This window comes from Desmodus rotundus, chromosome 12 (genome assembly GCF_022682495.2).
Source record: "Desmodus rotundus isolate HL8 chromosome 12, HLdesRot8A.1, whole genome shotgun sequence".
Lineage (NCBI taxonomy): Eukaryota > Metazoa > Chordata > Mammalia > Chiroptera > Phyllostomidae > Desmodus > Desmodus rotundus.
Window position 1 is genome coordinate 48,763,402 of NC_071398.1, and position 27,921 is coordinate 48,791,322.

Below are 27,921 nucleotides of genomic sequence, written 5' to 3' on the forward strand. Positions count from 1 at the left end.
GAACAGACCATGAGGAAGCAGTGGAGGGGCTGGGACTCCTCACCTGAGACCAGAAGTTCCAGGGGGTCACTGGGCTGTGACAGCAGGAAGGGGGAAGAGCTGTTTGAGCTGTAGCACCTGTAGGTCCCATTGTGGCCCCAGGTCACAGGGCTGATGGTGAAGTTGGCCTGAGAGGGGGCAGCTGTGTCCTGCAGATGAAGCTGCTGGGGAGGATCCAGGGACCCCTCCCTGTGCAGGTGGAAGGTATCAGCCCTGACCTCAGATCCACACTGCAGGGTCACATTTGCTCCCCAGGGCACCGAGGGCCCCTGCTGGGCTGAGAGGAAGGGTTTCCTGTACATTCCTGGGGAGAGGAGGGCCGCGATCAGCAGGGTCATCACATCCCCATGCCCTTGGCCCTGAGCTGAGGGACCATGTCCTTCCCCATGGACAGTGTCTGTGACCACTCTCAGCTCCTCACAGTCCCTCTCACTGGGTGCCTTTTATTTTTACCCGTGTTACTCCCTCAGCCCCTCTCACCCACTGCTCTAGGACCACAACCTGGACCCCATGACCCCAGGTCACAGCCCCGAGCAGACAGTCAGGACAGGGGGCGGGGCAGGGCTCCTCACCTGCGATCAGGATGTCCAGGGGGGCACTGGGGGCCGACCACACATAGGAGAGGTTGTGTCCACTGTAGCACCTGTACCGGCCCCCGTGGGTGAGGCTCACAGGGCCCAGGGGGAAGTCGGGGCTGTGCTGCCCATGGAGACTCTGGGAGGATGTGGTCCCCTTGTCCTTGATCAAAGCGAATCTGTCAAAGCCGGGCTCTGAGTGACACTGGAGGGTCAGGTTGTCTCCAGGCAGCACCAGGGGGCCTGGCTGGGCCAAGATGGAGGGCTCCCTGTAGACACCTGGGGAGAAGGGTTGTTGTCACCCAGGGGACACACCCACCAACTGCCCACTGGGGCTGCAGGGAGAGATCTCTCATGTCCCTCCCTAAACCTCCTGCCTGTGGTTCTGTCTCCAGTAAACCCATGTCACCGACCCCCACAACCCCCAGAGCTTTACTAAGCACAGGTTTAGATCAATTGTTTGTGGCCCAGGAAAGAATTGAAGCCAAGTGTGGGCCACCTCACCTGTGACCTCGAGGTGTAGAGGGGCACTGGGCTGTGACCACACATTGGGGGTGGAGTTGGAGGAACCATAGCATCTGTAAGTCCCCCCGTGGGAGGAGATCACGGCGCCCACAGGGAAGACAGTCTGCCACCTCCTCTCAGAGGATATCCATTCTGATTTCTTGTGTCGGGGCGGCTCAGCCCCTCCCTCCTTCAGCAGGTGGAAAGTGCCCCATGTGGACTGTGAGCTGCACATGAGGGACACGTTCTCTCCTGAGGCCACCACTGGGCCTGGGTGGGCTGAGAGGGAAGGTGTGCTGTGCTCTCCTGAGGTAGAAGGAGGATCTGAGTTAAATGTGGGACAATCACCCCACCTTCCCCAGGTGTGGGTTGTGAGGGTGAGGTCTCCCTGAAGCCACACTCTGATCTTCCTTGCCTGTGAGTAGGGGACTCAGTTCCACCCTCTCACCTGTCATCACCAGCACCAGGGCGTCACTCTGCTCGGACCAGGATCTGGAGCTGGAATATGCACACCGATATCTCCCCGCACTGTTGGGGCTCATGGATTCAATGGGAAACCCGGACTTGTTGCTGGAGGCCTGTGGGGTCTTTTTATCCAAGAGCCAAGAGCCCTTCCATTTATACAGAGTGTACACCTCTGCCTGCAGAGACCCCTGACACCAGATGGTCACAGGGCTCCCCTTGCTGACGATGGGGCCTGGGTCAGCCCAGATGGAGGGTTTGGGGGGAACTCCTGGAATGGAATCAGACCTGCAGTGTTAGGAGGTGTCCTTGTCCCCTTGGTGTCCCCAGCTGTCACTCGAAGGCCCCTCCCACGCTGGCCACCATCAGCCCAGACCCACTGTGTGTCCCCCAGCTGCCCAGAGGCATCATTTTACTGAAGCAGGAGGTCTGGGGGAGGACTCACCTGCCTGGACCTGGTCCCACCAGCCCTGACACAGCCCTGGAAGAGAGTCCCTGTGAGATCCTCCTTCACCCACACACAGAAGCTCCAGGCCTGGTCTGGGCCCCTGAGCACTGGGGTCACACGTGGGGCTGAGCCACTTCTCCTTCCACCAGGAGTTCTGCCCCCACTGAGCCTCCTCAGTCCTGGGGGCCTTCGGGGAAGTGGAACTGGGAGGGGAGGGGACCCCTTCCCTCTCTTTTCACCAAAACTCACCGAGACTGAGAAGAGCAACGAAGGTCAAGGTCATAACGCTGCCTCTCAGGGTTCCCAGTGGTGCAGATGATGTGCAGTGTCCACAGCTCAGCAGGACAGACAGACCCACGGGGTGCAGCTCCGTGTGACCAGTCTCAGTTTCCTGGTGAGTGGCAGTCTGCCCTCCCTGAGGGGTGGCCAGGGAGACAGCAGGCTCTGGGACTTTTCAGAAGACCTCTGAGTCTCAGCAGACCCCACATGCGCGGCCTCCACCTCATGTGACACCCAAGTCCAGAGGGTGACACCTGAACATGAGGGTAGAGGACTCTGGGTAGGATGCAGGAGCAGCCCAATTTCTGTTGCAGTTCTGACTCTGCCTTTTCTAGAACCCACGTGACCGTGGGCATTCATTTCCTTTCCCGAGACAATGTAAATGCAAAGTTTCTTCCGGCCTTTCTCCATTCTGGCATCTGGCCGGTACTTACTGAGCAGGTGCCCCATCCAGCACAGGATCAGCCCAGGGGGTGAGAGAGAGGACATCACCATGGGCCAGGAAGAGGGTGATTATTCTCAGAGCTGTGAGTCCCTAGGCTGTGCTGTGCCCTGGTCACATGGGGCCTCTTCTCCCTGCAGGGGCTATTGGGTTTGAGCTTTAAAGTTACAGAAAAAATGCAGTAAAAATAAGTGTGAGCAGATTGGTGTTTTCAGAAGATACCACTCTGTGGGAATCGACTGTAGCAAGATTTTGGATAACAAACAGTGGTAAAACTCCAACATCATAGGGTACCCGGTGATGAGCTACCCAGCATTCTCGGCGGTTTGTGAGGATTTCTTATGAAATCTTAAGCAATCCCTGAAACAAAACCATGTGTAGAGTTGAGTGAGAAGTGCTAGAAGACTTCTTTGTGTTTCCTGGTCTAGGAGGAGTGCAGACAGTCTGCAGAGAGCAGACTGGCTCAGGGGGTGTCCCTGACACGCACAGTGTGGCCAGGGCCCAGGTGTGTGAGTCTGGGGAGGGGAGGTGGGCACTGGGAAGGGTCTGGTTTGTAGGGAGGAGTTGGCTCTGCTTGGGATGGAGAGTTTAGCTCAGCCTGATCTCCAACATGGACCATTAGGTGGGACTTCTCGGAGGTGCTGGAGTGAGGTGGAGCCCTGTAGAGAGGCTTTGTACAGGGAGGGTCTGTGACAGGTAAGTTCAGGTGCATCAGAGGAAACCCCTCAGCTGGGAGTTTGGGTCTGTAGGAGTCCAGAGAGGAGGCTGATGGGGTTGCACCCACACAATGTCCTGGGTCTTCAACTGAGTGTGACTGTGGAGGGTACCTGGGTCACAGAAAGGGGCTCAGGTCAGAGCTGTGGGTGTGTTCATCATGTGTGGGGAAAAGAGGGAAAAGCTGAGGGTTTGTCTGATCTCCGCCTGGGTGGCCTGGGCAGCCTATGGGGCTGTCTCCAGACTGACCACTGACTGAGGGGTGGAGGCGTGGGGAGAGGATTGCACAGGGTCACCTGACCCACAGAAAAAGCCACTCGCCGCCCTGTTCAGTGTGTGGTTTTGTTTCGGCCTCACACTTCCCTTCTCTGACTTCCTCATGTCTGTGAGCAGGACACCTTCTCTCCATCCCTCCCACCCAGGCCCCTGAGCGTGTCTGCCTCCTCACTGCCCTGCTCTGTGAGGGGCAGCCCTGCATCTGACACTGGTCACTCCGTCTCCATAAGATGAGCAAGAGCACCACTTGCACACTATTCACAGGTTGTAATCTGAGACAGGCGGAACATTATTGACCATTGGTTCTGAGCCAGTCACTTCCCCTCTCCCTTTTCCCTCTGTGCAGACAAGGGTGGAAGCTCAGCTCTCACGGGTGTTGTGAGGACCAGCAGAGCCTGAGACCTGAACAGCCTCCCTCTGTGTCCTTTCTGGGCCCGGATTAAGACACTGGTAGGAGAGACTTGTGGGAGGAAGGGCTACTTGGAAGCCGCATACCAATCCCCCAAGCCCTCAGGGGGCATCAGAAGCTACAGGGCATCCTTGGTTGAAGGGCAGATGAGCCCAGACTGAGAGGAGACAGGAAGGACGCTGCTTGTCCTGATCCTGGACTCACCACACTCAGGAGTGAGGGTGGGAATCCCCCCAGGGGCTGAGCCTGAGCACTGGGCGCTGAGGGCATCTCGGACCTGGTGGGAGTCCCGCCACCCATGAGACTGCCCAGAGACATGGGGCCACTCCTAAGGCAAAAAGGATCCACAGAGAACCGTGACTATTGACTTGCATTTCTTATTAATGAGGTAAAATCACGTAACATAGATTTGAGCCTTTTTTTAATTTTATTTTTTTATTGTTATTGAATTACAGTTGTGTGCCTTTTCTCCCCATCCCTCCACCCCACCTCAGCCCAACCCCCCACCCTCCCCCACTTCCACCCTCCCCCTGATTTTAAAATATAGAATTCACTGGAATGAAGTAAATAGACAGTGTCTCAACCAGAACTTTAATGGTGTTTTAGTAAGAAATTTGTACAACCCTGCCCCAAATATCACAAAGTATCCCATCTCTCCTCCTCGTCAGCCCCTCACAACCCCACCTGACTTCTATCTGTGGGTTTCCTCCTCCTGGACACTCCATACAACGCAGTCACAGACAACGTGACCTTTTCTGTGTGGCTTCTGTCACTGAGCTGCAGAGTGTTGACATTCACCCACCAGGTAGCAGGTGTCAGTACATTGTTTTTATGGCTTAAAAAGCTCCAAGGGTTATGAAGACACCAGATTTTGTTTATGTGAGTGGGATCCAGCGTGAAGGGGTGTGTAGATGTGAACCCAACCAGCCACGTGGGGCGGCCCCTCATGTCACAGGAGTGAGAACAGAAGGACAGTCAAGGGGAGTCAGTGAGGATGAGGAGGGACAGCCCCACAGTGGGATGGAGGGGGCGTCTCCACAGGAACACGGCTCACATTTCCTGTCCCCAAACCTCTGCCTCGTCTGCTCCCCTGGACATCTCAGTAGACAGTTTCCCCACCTGGGGTCAGACTGTCCGTCAGCACCTCCTGGGTCATCAGACGGCTCCAGGGCTCCACCTCTCTGATTGATGCCATGTCCCTCTGTGTTCACATCCTGGCTACAGTGTGGGCCTTCCTCTCAATGTTCAGAGCCTGAAACCCCAGCACCCCGAGGACCACCAGGACCAATCCAGCCACGCCCATGCGGATGAGATTCTCCACAGTGTAGTCTTGTGGGTGGAAGGTTGGTAAATACAGGCAAAAAGGTCACAGAGGTCAGAGCAGATCAAAGTCACCTCAGGATCCAGGATGTCCACTCTGAGCACTTGCCTCCCTCTGACAGGACCTGACCCTCTGCACCCAGCCCCACAACTGAGAGATTCTCCTACTCCCCACTCCTGGGGTCTGACTTGTTCTGTGATGGGCTGAGGGTGTTGGCTGCCCCTGAGGATCATGAGATGGGGGTGTGAGTGAGGACTTGGGGAGACCCGAGCCCTCCTCCTGGGGTCTGTGCTCTCGGATGCCCCACCTCTCAGACTGTAACTTTCAGAGGGTCGTGTCATGAGCCCTGACTCCACTCTGCCAGGTCCCTGTCTCCCCATTGGATCATCTCAGCCTCTTTTGGTATCTGACTCTGCACAGATCCACGTTCTTTTTTAAAATATATTTTATTGAATATGCTATTACCGTTGTCCCATTTTTCTTCCCTTTTTTCCCCTCCACCTTGTATGCCCCTCCATCAGCCTTCCCCCACCTTAGTTCATGTCCATGGGTCTTACATATAAGTTTTTTGGCGTCTCCATTTCCCATCCTATTCTTAACCTCCCCCTGTCTATTTTGTACCTACCATTTATGCTTCTTATTCTCTGTACCTTTTCCCCCATTTTCTCCTCTCTTTCTCCCCGCCTACAACCCTCCATGTGATCTCTATTTCTGTGAATCTGTTCCTGTTCTAGGTTGTTTTCTTAGTTCCTTTTGGTTTTGGTTTTTTTACGTTTGGTTGTTGATAGTTGTGAGTTTGTTGTCATTTTACTGTTCATATTTTTGATCATTTTCTTTTTCTTAGATAAGTCCCTCTAACATTTCATATAATAAGGGCTTGGGGATAATGAACTCCTTCAACTTGCCCTTATCTGAGAAGCACTTTATCTGCCCTTCCATTCTAAATAATAGTTTTGCTAGATAGAGGAATCTTGGATGTAAGTCCTTGCCTTTCATGACCACAAATACTCCTTTCCAGCCCCTTCTTGCCTGCAAGGTTTCTTTTGAGAAATGAGCTGACAGTTTCATGGGAACTCCTTTGTAGGTAACTGTCTTATTTTCTCTTGCTGCTTCTAAGTTTCTCTCCTCATCTTTAATCTTGGGTAATGTAATTATGATGTGCCTTGGAGTGTGCTTCCTTGGGTCCAACTTCTTTGGGACTCTCTGAGCTTCCTGGACTTCCTGGAAGTCTATTTCCTTTGCCAGATTAGAGAAGTTCTCCTTAATTATTTTTCAAATAATTTTTTAATCTCTTGTTCTTCCTCTTCTCCTCCTGGCACCCTGATGATTTGGATATTGGATTGTTTAAAGTTGTCTTGGAGGTTCCTAAGCTTGTCCTCAGTTTTTGAAATCTTATTTCATCATTCTTTTCTGGTCAAATGTTTAGTTCTTACTTCTGCTCCAAACCATTGATTTGAGTCCTGGTTTCCTTCCCTGTACATTTTCCTTTATTTCACTTTGCATAGCCTTCACTTCTTCCTCTATATTTCGGCCATACTCAGCCGTTTCTGTGAGCATCCTGATTACCAGTGTTTTGAACTCTGCATCTGAATAGGTTGGCTATCTCTTCATTGCTTAGTTGTATTTTTTTCTGGAACTTTCATCTGTTCTTTCATTTGGGCCATATTTTTTTTGTCTCAGTGTGCCTGTTATATATAGTAAGGGGTGGAGCCTTAGGTAGTTGCCAGGCGGGATAACCCACATTGCTATATTGTGGTGCTGTATGTGAGGGAGGGGTCTGAGAGGGAACAATGCTGCTTGCTCAGCTCTCAGTGGGCTTTCAGTCACTTCCTCTGCTATCCACAAGCAAATTGGGCTTTCTGGTGCTGATTCCTGGGTGGGTGGTTTTGTGTATTTCTAGGATTCTATGGGTCTCTCCAACGAACTCTCCTGTGAGGCTGGGAGTTTCTCCTGCTCCCTCTGCCCCCACAGATTTTTTCAGTTAGAGGTATTGAGTCTTTATTTCCCCATGCTGGAACCCTGGGTTGTGCGGTCTGTCTTGCTCCCCATTTGTTCCTCCTGGTTTATCTGCACACAGTTGTGGGACTGCTTGCTTGGCCAGCTGCCACCTCGCTCGGTCCTCCAGCCACCTCCTTGCTGTGAGTCCTCTCAGCCCGACTGCCCGTCTCTGCCCCTCCTGCCGGTCTGTGTGGATGTTTCGATGTTTCTTCTTTAACTCCTTGGTTGTCAGACTTCCACAGAGTTCGATTTTCTGGCAGTTCTTGTTATTTTTTGTTTTTAAATTTGTTGTTGTCCTTCTTTTGGTTGTGCAAGGAGGCAAAGTGTAACTACCTACGCCTCCATCTTGGTCGGAAGTCTGCACGGACTCAGTTTGGACCAGAGTTGGCTGTGCTCCAGAGCTCAGTGTTAGTAATAAATGGTCACAATATGGAAATGGCTGAGTGGTGTGCTCTGGGTTCTGTCTGAGAGGCAGACCCCAGAAGCTCATTCCCCTACAGCTGAGAGACCCACTAACTCAACAGCTGATGAACCAGGGTCCATGGATTAGGCGTTGGTTCAGGGGGTCCTGAATATCTTCCTCTATGGAGCCTCTTAAATTCCCCCATTTATTACTGTTTCAGACTGGAGAGACAGAGACCTCAGCTGAGTGAGCTCAGAATGGACAGGGTTAGTGTACCCTTGCCTAAGACCAGGGCTCCAGGGTTTCCCACAGTTTTGGGGAGGTGTGGTGTGAGTTGTAGCACCTGTAGGTCCCTCCATGGGCTGAGGTCAAGGGACTCATTAAGAATTGGGGTGGTGGTGGTAATGGGCTGACCCCTTCATGGGCAGAAGGAAAGTGGCCCTTGGGCTCTGTGACTGACACAGCAGGGTCATGCTCCCTCCTGAGGCCACCGTGGGGCCTGGATGGACTGAGAGGGAGGGTCTGTCAGGGAGCCATCCTAGAGAGAGGAGGTTCAGGCTGGGCTGGGCTCTGCATTCCTGAGCTCTGTGAAGCCCCTTCTGTCACGTAATGTCACTGCAGGCCTGTGAGCAGGAGGGGACCAGGGATGACAGACATGAACTCAACACTCAGAGAAGAGAAGGGACCAGCCAGCCTAACAACAGAAGCAGCAGAGCCGGGACCTGAAACAGGACTGACTCAAGCCCTTGTTCCCTCCTCTGAGCTGAGCACCTGAGCTGAGGGAAAGACCCTGAAAGCCCAGACATTGTCTGCTTATCCCTCCCTGTGCACTGTCACTGTCACTGCTGCAGAGGGGACTGTCCCCATAATATCACTTCCTGGGGGGCTTCCTTGTGAGGCCCCCCTCCCAGGAGGTCAGAGCCAGAACTGAAAGGAAATCTAAGCTCTGGACCACGAGTCTCTCCTTTTACCCTTGGAGACATTGGGTCACAGGGAGGGGAAGGGCGTGTCCAAGTCAGAGCCCCAGAGGTGCCTGAAGTGGCACAGGACTCGGCCCCTGTCCCCTTGGACACACCCACCACCACCCCATACAGATCCTCACTTACTGCTCTGTGGGCTTGACTCTGTGATGGGGGCTTCTCAATCCTCAGAGCCTTCTGGAAATTCAGGATGAGGGTGAGGGGTGGGGATTGCCTTCCTGCCTCTTGATTCGACTGTTTCTCCCCCAGCCTGGACCCAACATGTCCCTCTGCCATGTCCACCCCTCCTGTCACCTGCCAGACCCAGAGCCCTGTGGGCCCTGTGGTTCCTGGCATCTCTGCCTGACTCCCAGCCCGTGGGATACAAGCCCATCCCTGAGTGTCTGGGGGGATATGAGACCCTCTAATGGATGCTCAGAACTTTCTAGGGCTGCTCTATGCTCCTCTGAGCAGAGTTCTCAGGGACTCAACAATTATGGGGATGGGCTCTGTGGGTGGGGGTTGAGGGCCTCCAGAGGGTCCTGGGAATGAGGACAGAAGGGAGTAAGGGTCTGGGACTAGCCCTGGAGTTGGCAGATAACCCAGGATCCTCTGCCACATCTCCTTTTTGGCCCCCTAGACATGCCTCCTGCCCACCTGTCATGTTTGGAACCCACATGAAGAGGAGGGGTGGGAAGGACCAGGAGGGTCTCTGGGGGCAGATCTCTGCTGGGTGACCACCACTCAGAGCCCCTCACTCTCATCCAACTCCAGACGTCTCCTGGGGACAGGACCCTGAGCTGACTGTGCTCAGAGAGGATGGGGCCAGGGGCCCTCACCTGAGATGGGGACCTCCAGGGCATCTCTGGGCTCTGACCACACATGGGGACGGGTGTTCCTGTAACAGCCATAGCACCTGAATGTCCACCTGTGGCTGGGGGTCACGGGGCCCACAGTGAACTGGGCCAGGAAGTGCCCACTGGGGTGTGGCTGTGAGTCCAGGGTCCAGAAGAGCCTGTGTTCTCCTTCCTCAGTCAGAATGAACCTGTCAAATCCCCTCTGTGAGCCACACTGGAGGGTCAAGGTCCCTCCTGAGGTCACGACAGGCTGGGCAGGGCTGAGAGGCTGGGTTTGCTGTAGGCTCCTAGGAGAGAAGGAGGCAGCATGTTAAATGGGGCTCACACCTCCCTCATGTCCCCCGGGGCTAGGCTGTGAGGGGGAGACACCCTGAGAGCATCCCCCTTCCTGAGAGCAGAAGCTGAGGCTGGGACCCCTGAGTGTCCCCTCACCTGTCACCACCAGGTCCAGGAGGTCACTGTGGTCCAAGCAGCCAATGGGGCTGGGGTATTTACAATAATAGCTCCCTACATAAAAGTCTTCCATGAAGAACTTGACCCTGTCCCCAGGAACCAGAGGTTTCTGTCTATCCAAGGGCGTATCCATTTCTTCTGTGTACAGATAGTAGCCCAAGGTCTCCAGGGTCCCCCAGCAGCAGATCATTAGAGGGCTCCCTAAAGGCAGCACAGAGCCTGGCCAAACCAAATGGTGGGTTCGGGGAGGGTCCCTGGAAGGAACCAGAGGCTGCATTAGAAGAACCTTCCCCACTCCCTCATTCCCCTGCTCAGTCCATATCCCGCCTCTTCTATCACCTAATCCCAGGACCTCTGTGCTGCCTCCTGAGCCCAAGATGTGAAGTAGGACAAAGGATTGGGAGACAGGGGAGGACTCACCTGCCTGTACATGGGTTTTTTGGCCCGGAATCAGCCCTGGAAGAGAGTCCCTGTCAGATTTGCACCCAGATGTCTCAGCTGATTCCCTTCTATTAGGGCCTCATCTGCTCCAGCTGCCTCAGCTCTGAGGGTCCCCATTGATAAGTGTGTGCCGCTGCCCCATCCCCTCCTGCTGCCCCGTCCCCACGTCCCACCACTGACTGAGGCAGAGAAGAGCAGGGAGGATAGACTTCATGCTGTCAGCTCTGAGTGCTCCTGCTCTGCAGGTAGATGAGATCCTGGGCCTGGAGGACAGAGACACACAGGATGTGGTGAGGCAGGGGCTGCTACTGCCCTTCCGGGTTCCCACACCTGTGGGCCCACAGCAAGGGGATGGCCCCACCCTAGGCCTGGCTCCGGGTTTTTCCATGATGAGGGCTCAAGAGGACTTCTCGCCCTCTGGAGATTCTCAGCCCAGATCTGGGGTCTTGTCTCAATCCCAGGACCCTATGCCTGGTCTGTGCCTCTGCTCAGAGAGGGTGGGACCCAGGCTCTGGTCCTCCATCCACCCTCCACAGTCTGATGCTAAATAAAACTCAGTAGTCATTGTCTCAGCCTCCCACAAACAGCATTTACTTATTTACTGATCACCTGGGAAGGCCGAGTATTTGTGTCAGAGCTAGAAATGCATCCATGATCCAGCAGACTCATTTTCTGTATCTTGAGAAATCTTCTTAGCAGAAAATGAGCATTCTAAGTCTAAAGAGGAAATGTCTTTACTTACAAAGTAGAAATGCGAAAAATATGAGAACACCTGGGACCATGACTAGACTGTGGTTGAGGGAATAGCTGTTTTTCTTTTATCCTCATCAAAGAATATATTTGTTGACTTATAGAGTGAGGAAGGGAGAGACAGACAGACAGACATTCATTGATGAGAGAGAGAAACATTGATTGGTTACCTCCCCAAGACACCTGGGCTGGGGATGGAACTCACAACCTTTTGGTGTAGGGACAACACCCCAAGCAAGTGAACCACAGGGCTGGGGCTGAGGGAAGGGCTGTGGAATGAGGTGAAAGCCTAGGAGGTGGGAGTGAGAATACTCTCGAGAGGAAAGAATATCAAGGGAAGTCTAGAGACAGACTGTCTGACAGGAGTAAGGGCAGGTGAGGTGGGGGCTGGTCATGGGTGTGCTCCCCACCCCCTAACGATGTTGGATTAAGTGTGTGAGGCAGAGGCATATCCAGGAGTGAACTGTTACAGTCCCACTGAGTTATGAATCTCATACGTGCCGTGTGTCACGGAGGAACTAGAGCAATGCAGTATGTGTGAGTGATGTATGATGTGAACAGCAATGGAAGTCCAGTCCTGTGTGCCCAACAGTATTAGATGGATTTACCATCAATTCATGCATATTTTTTTTGCTGTCACAACTCATGTAGAGAAGAGAAATGAGGAGAAGAAATCTCAGCATTACCTCTAACCCAGTGTTTTTAGCTGGAAACTTGGGGAGGAATTCGCTAGTTCTATAGAACTCTAAGAAAGCAGAGACACAGGAGAACAGATATGGTCCATAGGAGATGGTGCGTGTGTGTCTGTGTGTGCAAGTGTGTATGTCTGTGAGAGTATATGTGTGAGGGGGTATCAGTGAGTGTGTATGTGTGTGAGTGTGTGTATGTGTGTGTATGACTGTGTATTCACAGAGTAACTGCACCCATGTGGGTGAGGGAAGCAGCAGTGAGAGCTGAGAATGGAGAATCATAGGTGGGTGATCACAAAGAGCTGTTAGTTCAGAAGAAAGAGTCTAAATTTACCCTAAACACAGTGAGGACCGTGGATGGATTGGAGCAGAAATGGACAGATTCTGAGAAGGAGGGGGAGGGACTGATGTGGAGGGTGAACAGAGGAAGAGAGTGAGGACCTAGAGCTCAGATCCCAGGCAGGTGATGGATGTGACCACTGCTGTGGGGACATGAAGGGTGACCTTCCCTCCCTGCCTCATTGACTGCAGACCCCAAGGAGCACTCATGGCAGTGAGTCAGAGTGGGGCAGGGCCGAGCCTGGGGTCTGTGCAAACCCTCTGCTCCCACAGGAGAGCTCAGCGCTCCCTCCTGGCCCTGGAACACAGGGGCTGCTTCTCATGCTGTTTCCACCTGACTGTGTCTCTGTGAGATGTGGGCTCTCTCTCTCTCCATCTCTTTGGGGTAAATTGTTTGGGTCATTTTTTCCACCTCAGAGCAACTTTAATGCTGGGTGGCACTTTCCTATTCAAGCTGTGGACATTGTTGAAGATTCAGGAAAAAATGGTCGTTCGTGGGAGCTCTGTTAGAGGCAGAAAACACCCCCCACACTTTAAATGTCAGTTGCTGCCACACCACATCCTGAGTGGCTGAAGGACCCTTGAGCAACCTGCTTCCTCTGCTGCTCTCACTTTTCTCACTTGTAGCTCAGTGATGCCAGCCCCACCCACACAAGTGTGATCAGAATTCACCCTGCCTGAGATGGGCGGGAAAGGAAACCAGACATTCAGACTTAGAAGGAGACACTGGAGGTTTGAGAGACTGAAAATCAGAGATACCTCGTACAATGGAGCATAAGGAAGAATCAGACTCAGACCCAGTGCAGAGTCACGTGATCACGACAGAGACCCTGGCAGTACAGTGGGCAGCTCCTGGTCCTTCCATCACGGGTGCTGGGCCAGCTGGGGAGTCTGTGGAGCAAGGTGAACTTCACATCTGCCCCACTCCGTACACAAAATCGATGCTAGATGCACGACAGACTGAAGAGTCAACCAATTCCTTTTTCTTTAGCTAACTATGTAGGAAATGTCTTTTTTTTTTTCTTTGTGGGAAGCTTTTTAAAACATCTCTTAAAAACTCCTTTAAAATTTTAATTCTATTACAGTTGTCCCAATTTTCCCCCTTTGCCTTCCTCTGCCCACGCCAGGCCCCCACTCCCACACAGTCAATCCCCACACTGCTGTCCATGCCCACAGGCCATTCATACGTGTTCTCTGACTAGTCCCTTCCCCCTTTCCCCACTATTATCCCTCTCCCCCTCCCCTCTGGTCACCGTCAGTCCATTCTATGTTTCCATGACTATGGTTCTATTTTGCTCATTAGTCTTTTTTGCTCATTAGATTCCTCTCATAGGTGAGATCATATAGTATTTGTCTTTTGCTGACTGGCTTATTTCACCTAACTAGCATAATATTCTCCAGTTCCATCCATGCTATTGTAAAATGTAGGAGTCCTTCTTTCTTTCTGCTGTGTAGTATTCCATTGTGTAAATGTACCACAGTTTTGTGATCCACTCATCTACTGGTGGGAACATGGGCTGTTTCCAGCACTTGGCTATTGTAAATGACACTGCTATGAACCTAGGGGTGAATAATTTCTTTTGAATTGGTGAATAGGGATTCTTAGGTCTATTCCCACAGGAACAGAGGATGGGATGGGCAGAGGAAGGCAAAGGGAAAAACTGGGACAACTGGAATAGAACATCAATAAAATATTGAAACACACACACAGAGAAACAGAAAAGAGACACAGCCAGGTGGGCTGTAGTTGTGGGTGGAGCTGTCCAGTGCTGAATTCTCCAGCACCTCTCGGGATTCACAGACAAACCAGGACAGAATCAGGGGAGACGCAGGTGACCCATGGCTTTGAGGAAAGCCTCCTACATACACGTGCACATTCCTGGTCACGGCTAGCCTTGGTCTGGGTCAGCAGGACCTCTGGACAGTAGATGAGTTGTCCTCACTTGGGGATTCTATGATGACTTTTGTGAATTTACTTTGCAGTATCAGGTTTGTGTTGTTCTTATGTCGGGAAAAGGGGTAAAGTCTCAGTGGACAGTGTTATAGCAGAGCTTTTGATGACTTGTTTTTCAGTTGTTAAAGTGAAGCTGAAGGGACACAATCACAGGATGTGGTGGGCAGGGTCCCCACACCACAGTCGGTACAGGGCACAAGGTGCCTGTCACACAGGAAGAGGACCAGCTCTTCTCACCCTAAAAATAGCAGGTGCTGAGGGTATGACCCGAGCCACATCACTCAACACCCCTCATGTCTAACGTGTCATATTTCTCTTTCCTAAACTCTACAATCACAGATAGATTTTAACATAGTTTGCTGCCATTGGAAAGTGCTAACAAGACCTTAGTTCATAGTATTCAATATCTCTGGGCCAAGCTGATGTATGAAATGGTTAATGATATACAGCTATTTTCAGGAGAAATATGAAGTCTCTCTCTTCCAATATCTATTAGGTTTTATACCAGATGCACATTTTTTATTCTCTTGCCAACCATAAAGCAAAGTAAACAGCTTGATTCTGCATTTCTAGAAAAGAAGGAAACCTATGAAGTCTGTTTTTTTGTTGTTTTATTGAAATCATGTTTTTACATATGAGTCAAAACCGAGTTTCTTCTACGAGAGAGAAGGGGACAGAGAGAGAAAGAGAGAGAGAGAGAGAGATTGAGGGAGAGGGAGAATTTATTAGTTTTGTAAGTTTGCCACAATAAAATGCAACGAAGTGGGTGGCTTAGGACGGAAGGAATTAGTTTGATTAGATTCCAGATGTCAGACAGATTGATTGACAGATGAATATTATATCTTATAAATATATATTAGTTATATATAAATATATGAAATATATTTCAAATATAAGTATACTTATATAATCATACATAAATGTATACCATTATATAATGGAATCATAAACATAATATATAATAAATATATATTATAAATGTAATATAAATATATTGCATTGTATATTGTAAGTGTATAATATAAACTATGAATACATAAATGTATAATATACAAATAACATAAGATAGAATGTTTATATATTATATATTATACATTATTATGTAATAAATATAATGCAACTCATGATTATATTATATTATACATTATATTATATATAATATACACTGTTTACATATTATATATATTATATTTATATTATATATATAGACACACAGATAGTAGGTAAATGGGAATATATGTAGATACATTCTAAACTTTCCAACATTTGCTATGGTCAGCCCCATTACTTGTCCAGCTTTTTAGGTAAGTTGTTTTTACATAAAGCCTGAGGATAACTTTTTCCAGTTTTACTGACATATAATTGACAAAAGTGTTAGGTTGCAATGTGTTGATTTGGTACATTTAAATATTATAATATGATATCTTCATAGCTTTAATGAGAGGGGGGTGGCATGAGAGGAGGAGGGCACAGGGGGCAAAATTGGGACAACTGTAATAGAATAACCATAAAAAATAAAAATGAGGTATGAGAAGAAAGTCCCATAATTGTTACATTTTGTGCTGAGAAAGAATATTTGAGATATATTCTCTTAGCAACTTCCAGGTACATAATCTGGTTAACTGTCCTCACCAGGCTGTATGTGAGACCCCAGGGAGCAGTAACCTCATAACTGAAAGTCCATGCTCTTTGACCAGCTTCTCTCCTTCCTCGCCCCCACTCCCCATGGTCACCACCATTCCACCCTCTGTTTCTACATGTTTGGACTCTTTAGGTTCCACATATTCATGAGATGATTCAGTCTTTGTCTTTATCTGTCCCATGGATCTCACTTAGCATAATGCCCTCAGGTTCTTGATGTGTTGTTGTGAAGGGCGGGATTTCCTTCCCTTTGTGGCTGAATCACATTTCAGCCCAAGGACACTCAGACAGGGCCAAACGCCACCCAGGAGAGCATTCTGAAAGGGTTTTCTTCTGAGGCAACACTCCTTCAACCCATCCCTTCAAACACTGTTGTGTTGATTCTAAATGATGGGATTTCTCCAAAAATGAGGCTGGTGGCACCTGGGGGGAGAGAAAGAATTGTGGGGTCCAGAGAGGGTGGTAGGCATCACTTTAGGTTTATTTTCTCCACACGTGTGTCTCACTTTCCCCATTTATTCAGTGATTGAATTTAGGTAAAGTCCTGTGAACTGAACTGTTGAAGATTCAATAACATTCATCTGGTAATGTGGTTATTAGAAATTTAAAAAATTTGTTAGGCAAAGTTGGAGGAGGGCATGAGACTTTAGAGGTGTGGACCCAAACTGCCATGGGGGATGGGCCCTCATGTCACAGGGCTGAGAATGAAGGGAGCCGTGGCAGGGAGAGAAAATACACAGTCAGTGGAGGAAGAGTCCTCAGCCCCAGGGGCTGAAGTAGGGATGGGGCGTGGCGCTTGGACACAGATTTCTCCTGCCATCTTCTTTGACCCGCACTCAGCCCTGAAAGAGAGCCTGGAACTTCCTGAAGCTGAATTTCTCCACAAACAAGGTGGTGTAGCCTCCCCAGTCCCTCTTGCTGCCCAGACCCCATGTCCCCACAACTGACTGAGGCAGAGAAGAGCAGGGAGGATGGACATAGTGCCATCCACTCTGAGAGTCCCCGCCCTGCAGGTGGGTGAGACCCTGGGCCTGAACCAGATGCACAGGCTGTGGTGAGTCAGGGGCAGCTGCCACTCTTCCAGGTTCCCACCTCTGTGGACCTACAGCAAGGGGACGGCCCTGCCTGGGTTTTTCCATGACGAGGGCTCAGGGTACTCTCGACACTCAGGAGTCACTCAGCGCAGTTCTGGGGTCTCTTCTCACTCTCAGGACCCCCTGCCCTGTCTGTGCTCCTGCTCAGAGAGGGTGGGCTCTGCTCAGAGAGAGAGGGCTCTGGTCCTCAGTTCATCTCTTATTGTCCTGCTGTAAATAGGATGATCATTTATTTTTCTCAGTGCTCCACAAGTGAAATAGAGTTTTCGACTTTGACTAGTCAATAAACAAATGATTAGTGATCACCTACTACCTGCCGGGTATTTGTGCCAGAACCAGAAACACATCCGTGATCCAGGAGACCCACTTCCTGCTTTTCCAAAACTCTGATTAGAAGAATATGGAAAGTTTAAGGCTAATAGTTCAGTTAAATTACGTGCAAAGTAGGAATAAGTGAAACTATAAGAACAACTGGGGACCATGACTAGACTGTGGTTGGGGGAATGGGTGTTTGGAGAGGTAGACACTAAACAGGTGAATTAGAGCACATTCGAGAGAGGAAAAAACATTCCAGAGAACCCCTGAGCCACAGAGACTGTCTGAAAGGGAGGCGGAGAAGGTGAGGTGGTGGCTGGTCACGTGGGTGCTGTCCATCATGCATGGACGATGGATCATGTCTGTAGGACAAGGGGAGTTTGGGAGGAATGGACTGTGATGGACAGATTGTGTTATCAAAGTCCGATGTGCCCTGTGTTACAAATGGACTGGAGACCTGCAATATTTGTTAATAAAAAGAAAATATCCGTATTTGCTGAACTCCAACATTGTGTCTTCAACTATGTTCCATAAATATCTTCCCTGAATACATCGTGTGATTCTCACATACCCCTTAGCGGTCATGAACATATCTAGAGAAGAGAAATAAAAAGATGGCAGGGCAGTATTATTTCTTGTTCTGTGACTATCTCTGGGGCTTGGTAGTGATTACTAGGTCTACGTGGCTCTGTAACAGCCTACACGAAAAAAAGAGAAGTGTTGAGTGGCAGATTGTGTGTGAGTCTGTGTGAGTAGATGTGTGTAAATATGTGCGTGTGTGTGAGTGTGCATGTTTCAGTCTGAGTGTGTGTGTGTGTGAATATGTGTGTGAATTTATATGTGTATAGGTTTGTGTGTGTGTGAGTGTATGTGTGTGTGACTGTGTGTTCACAGGTAACTGCGCACGTCTTGTTGAGGGAAACAGAAGTGAGAGCTGAGATTGCAGGGTCCCACCTGGGTGATCGTGAATAGTTTTCAGTTCAGCAAGAAACATCTGGATTTGCCCTGAAGTCAGTGAGGACCATGGAAGAATTTTCAGCAGAAACTGAAGTTAGACTTGTATATGAACGGTGAACAGGAGAAGGGAGTGAAGTCTTACAGCTCAGAACCCAGGCAGGTGGTGGATGTACCCCCTGCCACGGATGAAAATAAGTCTACCAAGACCTGATCTGCTTGGGGAGGAGAGGGGGATGATCTCCCAAAGGAGAAGGACCAGGAGCCTTTTCCCCAATGCGCTTTTATTGGGTTCAATTTACACAGGAATACAGGTAAAGCTCATCAATCATTGCCAGGCAGTAAGGATCAAACAATAGATAACAAACAAAGAATTCTGAGGGCTCATTCTGAGTCATGGTCAGTTAGCTAAGGGGCTATAAGACTTTGGGAAACTAACTCATTTCAGGCTTCGACTCTTATCATTTAACTTGAGGGTATTAGCAAAGCAGATGTCACAGGATTTTATGCATTCTTTCTTAGGCCTGATTGCCCCCCCCACGCCCCAATCCACCCTTTCCAGCACAGGGCTGCACCACCCTCTGTCATTGTTTCAGGCTTAAGTCAGGCAGGGGAAGTAACTGGCAGCCAAGAGATAGGAGACTTCTTGCAGACAGAATGAGGACTCAGGCTATGTCAAAGCCGAGGGGCAAGGGTCCCTCACCCCCTTTTTCTATAGCCCCCCAAGTCCTTCCCTGCGGGCCTTTTTTGTGACCATGCCTGTCTTAGGTCGTACCTCCCTTGAGGAATCTTACCTGTCATTGGCTAACTGATCAGGCTCAGGGCCAAGCAGGGTAAAGTAAAGTGGGCAGAGGTGGTGCTCCTGCCAGAGAGGTAAGCTTTGTCTCCTTAGTGGCTTATGGTCCCAAGGTCTCTGACTCAGCCTTAACCATGAGGGGTTACAGCTTCTGAAACCAGGCAGGGCGGTTCCCAACATGTGGCCCCTGCTGTGGGGACATGAAGGGTGACCTTCCCTCCCTGCCTCATTGACTGCAGACCCCAAGGAACCCTCATAGCAGTGAGTCAGAGTGGGGCAGGGATGAGTCTGGGGTCTGTGCAAACCCTGTGCTCCCACGGGAGAGCTCAGCGCTCCCTCCTGGCCCTGGAACACAGGGCTGCATCTCTCACTGTTTCTGCCTGACTCCCTGTCTCTGTGAGACGTGGGCTCTTTCTCTTTCCCTCTCCTTGGGGTCAATTATTTGGGTCATTTCTGCTTCTTCAGAGCACCTTTGATGCTGGGGGTCACTCACCTCTTCAACCTCTGGAGGGTCTTCAGTATTCAGACAAGAATGATATTCATGAGTGTGTTTATTAGAAGGCACTAAAGACACACACACACACACACACACACACACACACTTTAAATACCAATTGTTGGAATTTGACTTCCTGAGTGGCTGAAGGACACGTGAGCTGCCTGCTTCCTCTGCTGCTCTCACTTTCCTCATTTATACACCAGTGGTACCAACCCCACCCCCACAAGTGAGGTCAGAATTCACCCTGCCTGAGGTATGGGGGGAAGGAAACCAGCCATTCAGATTTACATGGAGATGTTGGAGGTTTGAGAACCTGAAAAGCAGAGATACCTCATCCAATGAAAGAAGGATCAGACTCAGACCACAGACTTCTGACCACACGGTTCTGGGCCAGCTGGGGGAGTCTGGGGAACACGACCAACCTGATAGCTTCCTTGCTGTGTTACAGAGCAGGGGCAGGGGGTGGTGGTTCATGATAAATTATTACAGAAAGGATTCCCCCTTTCTGTCTCTGGAGGTTCCTTCCCCCCACGCCCACCTGCTAGGTTCGCAATTCCTGCCGCCAGAGGAAAGACGTCTCTCAATGCCAGAGACTGGTGAAAAGGAAAGGAATTATTTATTTAAAAGTTACACACACTTAAGAGTAATGACTTAATGTCTTCAATAAGATACCAAAGTCCTCTAGAATGCCCACAGATGCACAGTCCTTCCCTCTCCCTGTGCCCAGTCCATGGTACCGTGTCTCAGGAAAAGAAGTAGAAGTCCGTGATTCAGGCTCCCGGCACCATCAGCTGTGTGGCTGCTGCGATCTCCAGTTAATCCAAAGCCATGCGGCACCTTCTCATGGCCCAGCAGCAAGAGTCCTTTCTCCCCTTTCTCTATGGCTGCAAAGTCTCTCCTGCTGCCTAAGCTGCGTGGCAAAAAGAAGCACTCCAAAACCTCGTGGTCCTCCCTACTCTCCTTCAGAACCGTGTGGTCCTTTTCCCCATTTCAGAACCTTGTGGCCCTCTCCCTTTCTCCTCAGAACCTCGTGGTTCTCTCTCTTTTTACTTCAGAACCATGTGGCCCCTATTCAGAGCCGCATGGTCTACTCTCTCTTTACTTCGGAGCCACGTGGTCTACTCTATTTACTTCAGAGCCGCATGGTCTACTCCTTTCTCCCCCAAAACCTTGTGTTCCTCCCCCTTTCCCTTCAGAACCGCATGGTCCTCTCTTTACTTCACCAAAGCTGCCTGATCCTGGCCTTCTTTCTTTCCCCTCAGAACCTCGTGGTACTCTCCTCTTTTACTTCAGAACCACATGGACCTCTATCTATCTACTTGCTCCAGAACCTCGTGGTTCCCCCATTTACTTCAGAGCCACGTGGCTTACTCCTTTCTCCCCCAAAACCTTGTGGTCCTCCTCCATTCTATGGCTGCCGCGCCTAGGTTTAAATCCCAGCACCCATCTTCCTTTGCAGCCCCATTTCCGACTCCTCCTACAGTCAGCTGCACCTGCCAGCATCCCCGTATTCTACCAGCTTTACTGGGCTGCCATAGTAAGTCTGGGCAGGTGTGGCCCCATGGCATGGAGCCAATCATCTCCACGCTCTCACGCAGGCCCTGTAACCAGGGGGAGTTGCTTCCCAGACCCATCTTGGGTGGAATTCGCTCCCATTCCCCTGGCTCAAAGCAGGGCCACAGCTATTTAACATATCTATGAAACCAGTTAAAGGTTATAGATATGTTAAATGACTGTGCCAGGGGTTAGCTGCAAAGCTCTTGCTACCCAAAACAGCTCTGAATGGCCCTGTTCCATGTGTCCCATCCCCCCTGGCTCAGGCTTGTGGGGGTGAGGACATCCTATATACATTGTTCTAATATTTCCTGGACACCCCAAGTCCTGGACCTCATCACAAATCCCTTCTTGGGGCCCTCCTCTTGGCTGCACCCTGATTCAACTCCATTAACCTTTCTTCTTTACCTCCAATCCTGCCATGTTGAGCTGCACTTACATCTAAAATGTATATATTGCTCATTGATTACTCTTGAAAACTTACTGAAGCTAATATCTTCCAATCTGTTTGCAGCCTGCCAGACACCTGCCCAGGGGCCAGATATCAAGGAGGTAAAAGGAGGGAAGACAAGGTTTTGTGAGGGGCATCCCACCCATCCAGGACCAGACTGTTCTTTAAGGGAATAAAGCTGCAGGGAGTGTCCTGCACTGGAGCCAGGCTGAGGTGGAACCAGGGTACCCCACATTTTTATCCCAGTATCACTGTGTTTTTAAGGCATTGTATGGAGTCCATTTATGGTCTCCCCACTCGCCGCAGCCCAGGATGCCAGGATCTGTGTCAGAGAAGGGGGTGACAGTGTCTCACAGCAATGTCTGTTTTCCAGGCTTGGTGTCCGAAAGCATCAGCTCAGGGTCTCCCTACCCACACGGTCCCCTCGACAGAGACACATGCTCTTCCACAGCTGCCTGCCTGGTTGTGCTTGTACTCACCCCCTGATTCCACACACACCCCTGCACACACACACAGACAGAAACCCAGACACACTCCCCTGACCCCCAAGCCTGCACCCACGTCCAGGAAACAGCAAGTTCACCTTTTCCGTGGTATGAACGTTAGAAAAACAACAGCGAGCTTTGTGGACAGTTGTCTCTGTGGGCTTTCCTGTGTGAGCACACAGAGAACAAACTGCGGTGTCCTTGTAAGGACAACTGCCATTTTTGAAAATGTCACTTGTCATTGACAAGGTATTGGAGTGCACACTGTCAGTGACAGTAAGTTTCCGTGACTGCCTGTGAGAATGAAATTACTCAAATCCCAGAATTGTGTGCACTTTCTTCCAGTTTCACACAACACACCGCCAAGCAGGGCCTGTCACCCAAGCTGGGATGAGTTTCCAGGTCATGGGGTGCTTGGTCCTAAGCTCAGGGCTCTGGTCAGCCCCCAGACTTGAGCCGTGTTGTTCCTGGACATGACGCACTCAGTGGGTTTGTTCAAACACTCTTTTACAACAAAGGAAGGGAAAAGAAAAGATGTTAAGATTACCAACATCTTCCAAAAACAGTTACAGGTCCCAAATACCTTTTCTAGAAAATAGGCTAATAAACCAACAAAAAAGTGAAATAGGGTCAAAGCAAAGTGGTGTCATGACTTAGAATTGCTGGGTGGAGGCCTAAGCAAGACTCTGTCTCTGGGCAGCTGGTAATGACCTTGCCCTTGTCGGCGTGGTCCACTCCCCTTGGACCATTTTAAAGTATTTTCTTTCTACAGACTTTTGGGGCATCTGGTGACCCTGCTCTGGGCTGGAACATGCTGGAGGCACCATGGCCTTGATGACCTTTGTTCTAGTCAGGGTCCCACAGACCCCCGAGTGGACCCACCACAGGGGCCCACAGGCAGGGCCCTGCCAGGATCACAGCATCCAGGAGAGCTGTCCTGCTGCTGCTTCACGGGTCCAGCATCACGGAGTGTGGAGGGTCAGCAATTAGAAGTCAGCCTGGTGGGCGTGTGAGCATGGTGACAGAGTGCCCCTGGGGACAAGAGTAACTGAGACCATGACAAAGAGATGCTGCCATGAAAGTAATGTCTGCACCGAAATGCTCTAGAAATCTAGGGATGTGTCCAGTGGAGGAATAGCACCTTCTGCTTCCAAGAGCCGAGTGGGAGTTTTTATTGTATGTAGCAGTTGGTGGGTTGTTTCTGTAAATGCTGATTCCATTAGAAAGGAAAGGAATAAAGGGTGAGACGGGAGGTCAACAGAAGCCAACGTTCCCAGGTGCACGGTGTGCTAGGAGCAGATGTTTGGATTTCCTCCAGAAGCCAGTGGTTACCAAACAAAATGCGCAAGCAGCAGGTGGGAGTCTCAGAGTTTGTGGGACACTGTACATGGCAGGGATTTTCCTGAATTTGGGACATGATAAGACATTCCAGGACATTCAGCTTGTTGCTCACACTTCACTAGAGACGGGCATCTCATAACAGGTGCTAAATATGACCATTTCCTGTAGGACTCTTGCATCAGACGGAGACCCACAAGAATGTGGGCTCTCTCTTTCTGGGCCCCATCAGCCTACAACAGCTATCCCACGCTGCAGAGGTGACAACTCCTGTAGTTTCTCTGTTGTATATGTCACTGCTCAGTGACGTGTGTGTGCAGTCACTGAGAACTTGGGTTCAGGTTCGTGTAGCTGGTGAACTAAGGTTAGAAATTTATTTAATCTGGGTGTTTATCCAAAGAAATGAAACATTAATTTGAAAGGATACATGCATCCCCCTGTTCACTGCAGCATTATTTACAAGAGCTAACATATGGAAGTAACCTAGGTGCTTATCAACAGATAAATAGATAAAGAAGTGGTATGTATATACAGTGGAATATTACTCACACACGAAAAAGAATGAATTCTGGCCCTTTGGGACAACATGAACGGATGTAGACTCATTGTGCTGAGTGAAATAAGTCAGGTAGAGAAAGAAAAACGCCATATTATTTAACCAGAATTTTTTTCTTTTTCCCAGCTTTTTGAGGAATAATGACAAATAGGAGTTGTGTATATTTAAGGTGTACACCTTGGTGTGTCGATATATCTGTACACTCTGAAAACAGCACCACAGTCAAATGACTGACATGTCCATCACCTCACACAGTTTCCATTTTTTTCTGTGTGTGGGTTGAGAACACAGCAGATTTCCAGTCCACAATTCATAACTGTTTAACTATGATCAACACTCTGTACATAGGTCTCCAGAATGTATTTATCACACAGCAGAAAGTTTACAGGTATTGATCAACATTTTCTTCTTTCCCAATCCCCAGTCTCTGGTAACCACCACCCTCCCCTATTTCACTTGAGTTCACATCTCTAAGAAACGTGCTCTACACATAAGGGAAATCATGCAGGATCGACCTCACTGTGTCCGGCTCACATCACTCAGCACAATGTCCTCCTGGTGCATCCGTGTGTCTCCAATGGCAGCACTTCCTGCTTCTTATGGCTGAAGAGTATTCCCCAGTGTACCTAGACACCACGTCACCTTTATCCACCACTCTCTGATGGACACTCAGGTGGTTTCCATGTCTCTGCTGTTGTGAATGAGCCTGCAGTGGACCTGGGAGTGCAGATGTCTCTTCGAGATCCTGATTCCATATCCTCTGAACAGACACTCGCAGCGGAAGTGCTGGACCCTATGAAAGTTCTAAGAGGTACACACTGCTAGTTACAGAACAGTCATGGGGCGTCGAGTCCAGCCTCGGGAACAGAGTTGCCAAAGAACAGAGTTGCATGACCCACGGACATGGACAAGGGTGTGGGAACTGCCTGAGGGACTTGGGGGATGCTGGGTGGAGGGGGGCAAAGGGAAACTTGGGACAACTGTAATAGCATAAATATAAAATGTAATTAAATAAAGAAAGTTCTATTTTCATTTTTGGGAGGAACTGAATGCCAGCTGCAGGGTCTGTGGGTGTGCTGGTTGTTGACACCCACACATCAATTACCCTGAACCCTCCCCATTTCCTCGTCCTCAGCTGCCCCCAGAGGATCCAGCCTGCAGACCCCTCAGCCAGACAGAGGCTGGCCCTTTGGGCAGTGATGGAAAGGCTGTGGGGGCAGAGGCTCCCATTCTCTCTGCCCCCCAGGAGAAATCACAGGGGGAGGGCATCTCCCTGTGCAGAGCAGGGCCAGCAGGTGGGAGGGCTGATTCGGGTAAAGGGAAGCTGTTCTTCTCACCCTTGTCAAGGTGATATTTCTTGGGTGTTTTGCTCCACAGGGTGCTGGAACCTCAAACCTTCACCCCGGAGTGTGAATGTAGTCCTGCTCTTTGATGGTGGCTGAGCTGTAGCTTCTGTGGGTGAGCAGAGCCTGGACTTCTTATCTCGCCGCCATCTTGCTGACCTTGATCTCTGTCATTTTCATGGTCATTGTCCTGATGACTGGCCATGGTGAGCACGTTTTCCTGAGCTCATCTGTTTGCTGCTATTGCCTTTACAGATTATCTTTTTGGCAGAAATACCGACTCACATCCTTTGACCATTTTTATGAATTGGATTTTTTTTTTTTGTGGTTGAGTTATAAGTATGCTTTAGATATTCTGGACCAGATCATTATCAGATATAATTTGAAAATATTTTCTTCAGTTTTGTATGTCATTTTTTTTCACTCACTTGACAGTGTTCTTTGATTCACACACATTATTATTTTGATAAAATCTAACTTTTTTTAGTTTATTGTGCTTTTGGTGTCATTTCTACGACAATGTAAGTAAGCCCACACTCATGCAGGTTTACCCACTTGATCCTAAGTTTTATAATATTAGCTGCTATACTGATCCATTTTGAGGTTATTTGGTGTGGGGTGTGCGGTACACATCCAACTTCATTCTTCTGCATTTTTTGTCCATTTGTGGATCCAACACCATCTGTCAACAACTAGTCTTGTTGATACTGAGTCTGTTTTTCAAAGTCAGCACCCAGTGAGTTTCCATCTGGGAGTGGAATCAAGTCAAACCTGACCTTAACATCTGGTGTCTCCTCCCTACTGCTGCCCTCCCCTGAGTCCTCCTCAGCGGGCTCCTGGGCGAGATGAGGAATCCTGAGCATTGTTCAGTCCGCAGCCAAAACCTGTGTGATCCCACATGAGTTCCTGATGGAGTTGAACCCCATTCTGTGAAACAACCCCCACGTCCACACTGGTGACCTACAAGCATCCAGACGGTTGGAGCAACATATGATCAGAAGCTGCTGGGGACGTTTAACATGGCCAGTTGCATGTCAGGTGGTGATGCCCAGGGTGTCTTCTGAGAGCCAGCGTCTGCCTCGAGCAGGGACTCCTTGTTTGGTTGGACTTAGTGCATCTGGTCAGGCAGGTGCTGATCACGTTTTGAGGCAATGGCATTGCCAAGGTGACACTTTTCCGCCAACATGTCCACAGCCGTTTGTAGGAACTGCATTGCCCAGGTTAGCCCATGGGTTTTACCACCTACTTCAGGAGAGCTCCCTGAATTGTCTGAAGACATAGACAAATCACCAAATAGAAAGGTGGTGTTTTCCTATGATGACAACTGGACTTGGAAGTCAGCAAACGAAAGTCACAAAGGACATTTGAACAAACCTTCAACACTGCATATGTTTAACCCCTGAACAGATCTCATGGGATCCGTCCCTACTTTTGTTCATCAGGTTTCTCTTAGGTGTGCCTGCCTGAGTAACAAGTGGCGTCTCTTTAGGAAGGTTGTGTAATGGAACCGCCCTGCCTGCCTTCTGTTGAGCATCTTCTTTCATGGACTCACCAGCACGTTGAAGATTGACATGCATTGTTCTTGCTGATTTAATTTGTACTTTTGCACTGCTGTGCAAAAAAGATGAATTTTTTTTTCCTTTTCTTTTTATAAAAAACATTTTATTTGCTTATTTTTAGAGAGGGGAAAGGAAGGAGAAAGAGAGAAAGAGAAACACCAATGCATGGCTACCTCTCACACGCCCCCAATGGGGACCCAGCCTGAAACCCAGGCATATGTTTCAACCAGGACTCCAACCTGGGACCCCCTGGTTTGCAGGTGGGCGCCCAATCCACTGAGCCACACCAGCCAGGGATTTCTCATTTCCTTTTAATGTTTCAATTGTACTGATTAATGTTTTCAATGTGAAACCAACCATGCATCTCTAAAAATGCATACCTGCCTGGCCGAAAAGGATGGCACAGTTTATGCCGTGATGCATCTTGCTGAGATTGTGTTCAGGACTCTGCACTCATTCACGAGAGAGAGCTTCCTGTGAGGCTCCCTCTGTGTAGCTCCCTCGTTTGCTTTGGCCATCAAGTTACTTCTGGCCTGATAAACTGTGGTGGCAGATGTGCCTTCCTCCTTTCCTCTGAGGAGAGGCTTGTGTAAGGCTGTTGTGTGTATGTTCCTGTCTCTGTGCATGTCCACGTGTGTATTTCTGTGTTTCATACATGCATGAGTGCTGTGAAGCATTTGCCAGGGAAGCTTTTCAGACTCTGAGTTCATGTTGCAGGAACATCTTTAATTACAAATGGAATGTAGTTAATACACAGGACAGCGCAGTTTCACATTCCCCCCACACACGAGTGAAGTCACACGGCCCTTGTGCTGTGTGGTCTGACTTGTCCCACGTAGCGTGATGCTCTCACGATGCATCCGCGGTGCTGCCCTGTCTGTATCTCATCTCTCTGTGGCTGCGTGACACTCCCTCACACAGGTTGCCACACCTGCATCTCAGCACATGGGGAAGGAAATGTAGATGGTCTCTCGTCTTTGCCTTTTTCTTCTCTAAGATGTTCATTCACGGTTGTAAATTTTCC

General features: G+C 49.7%; 2 protein-coding genes and 1 pseudogene across 11 annotated transcripts in view; all 3 read right to left on the reverse strand.

Annotated features, from left to right (window-relative positions):
• LOC112307131 (leukocyte immunoglobulin-like receptor subfamily B member 3) overlaps positions 1-27,921 on the reverse strand; it is an 82,097-nt gene that overhangs the window by 6,209 nt on the left and 47,967 nt on the right. For 3 of the 10 annotated variants that reach the window (XM_053914954.1, XM_053914950.2, XM_053914952.1), the window contains exons 1-6: positions 2,278-2,603; positions 2,026-2,061; positions 1,567-1,851; positions 1,119-1,424; positions 612-893; positions 44-343 (exon numbers count right to left, since the gene is read on the reverse strand). In XM_053914954.1, coding sequence (XP_053770929.1) covers positions 44-343; positions 612-893; positions 1,119-1,424; positions 1,567-1,851; positions 2,026-2,061; positions 2,278-2,311 — 1,243 coding nt within the window. In that variant the 5' untranslated portion in view covers positions 2,312-2,603. Of the gene's footprint in view, positions 1-43; positions 344-611; positions 894-1,118; positions 1,425-1,566; positions 1,852-2,025; positions 2,062-2,277; positions 2,623-27,921 lie in introns of those variants that run through there. The other 7 variants (XM_045197591.2, XM_045197593.3, XM_053914948.2 and 4 more) reach the window with 6 other exon arrangements.
• LOC128779628 (leukocyte immunoglobulin-like receptor subfamily A member 2) overlaps positions 5,274-27,921 on the reverse strand; it is a 36,551-nt gene continuing 13,903 nt past the window's right edge. The window contains 2 exon segments of the mRNA XM_071219923.1: positions 5,274-5,487; positions 5,636-5,691. Coding sequence (XP_071076024.1) covers positions 5,356-5,487; positions 5,636-5,691 — 188 coding nt within the window. The 3' untranslated portion in view covers positions 5,274-5,355.
• Positions 8,153-27,320, reverse strand: LOC139440416 (leukocyte immunoglobulin-like receptor subfamily A member 6; annotated as a pseudogene).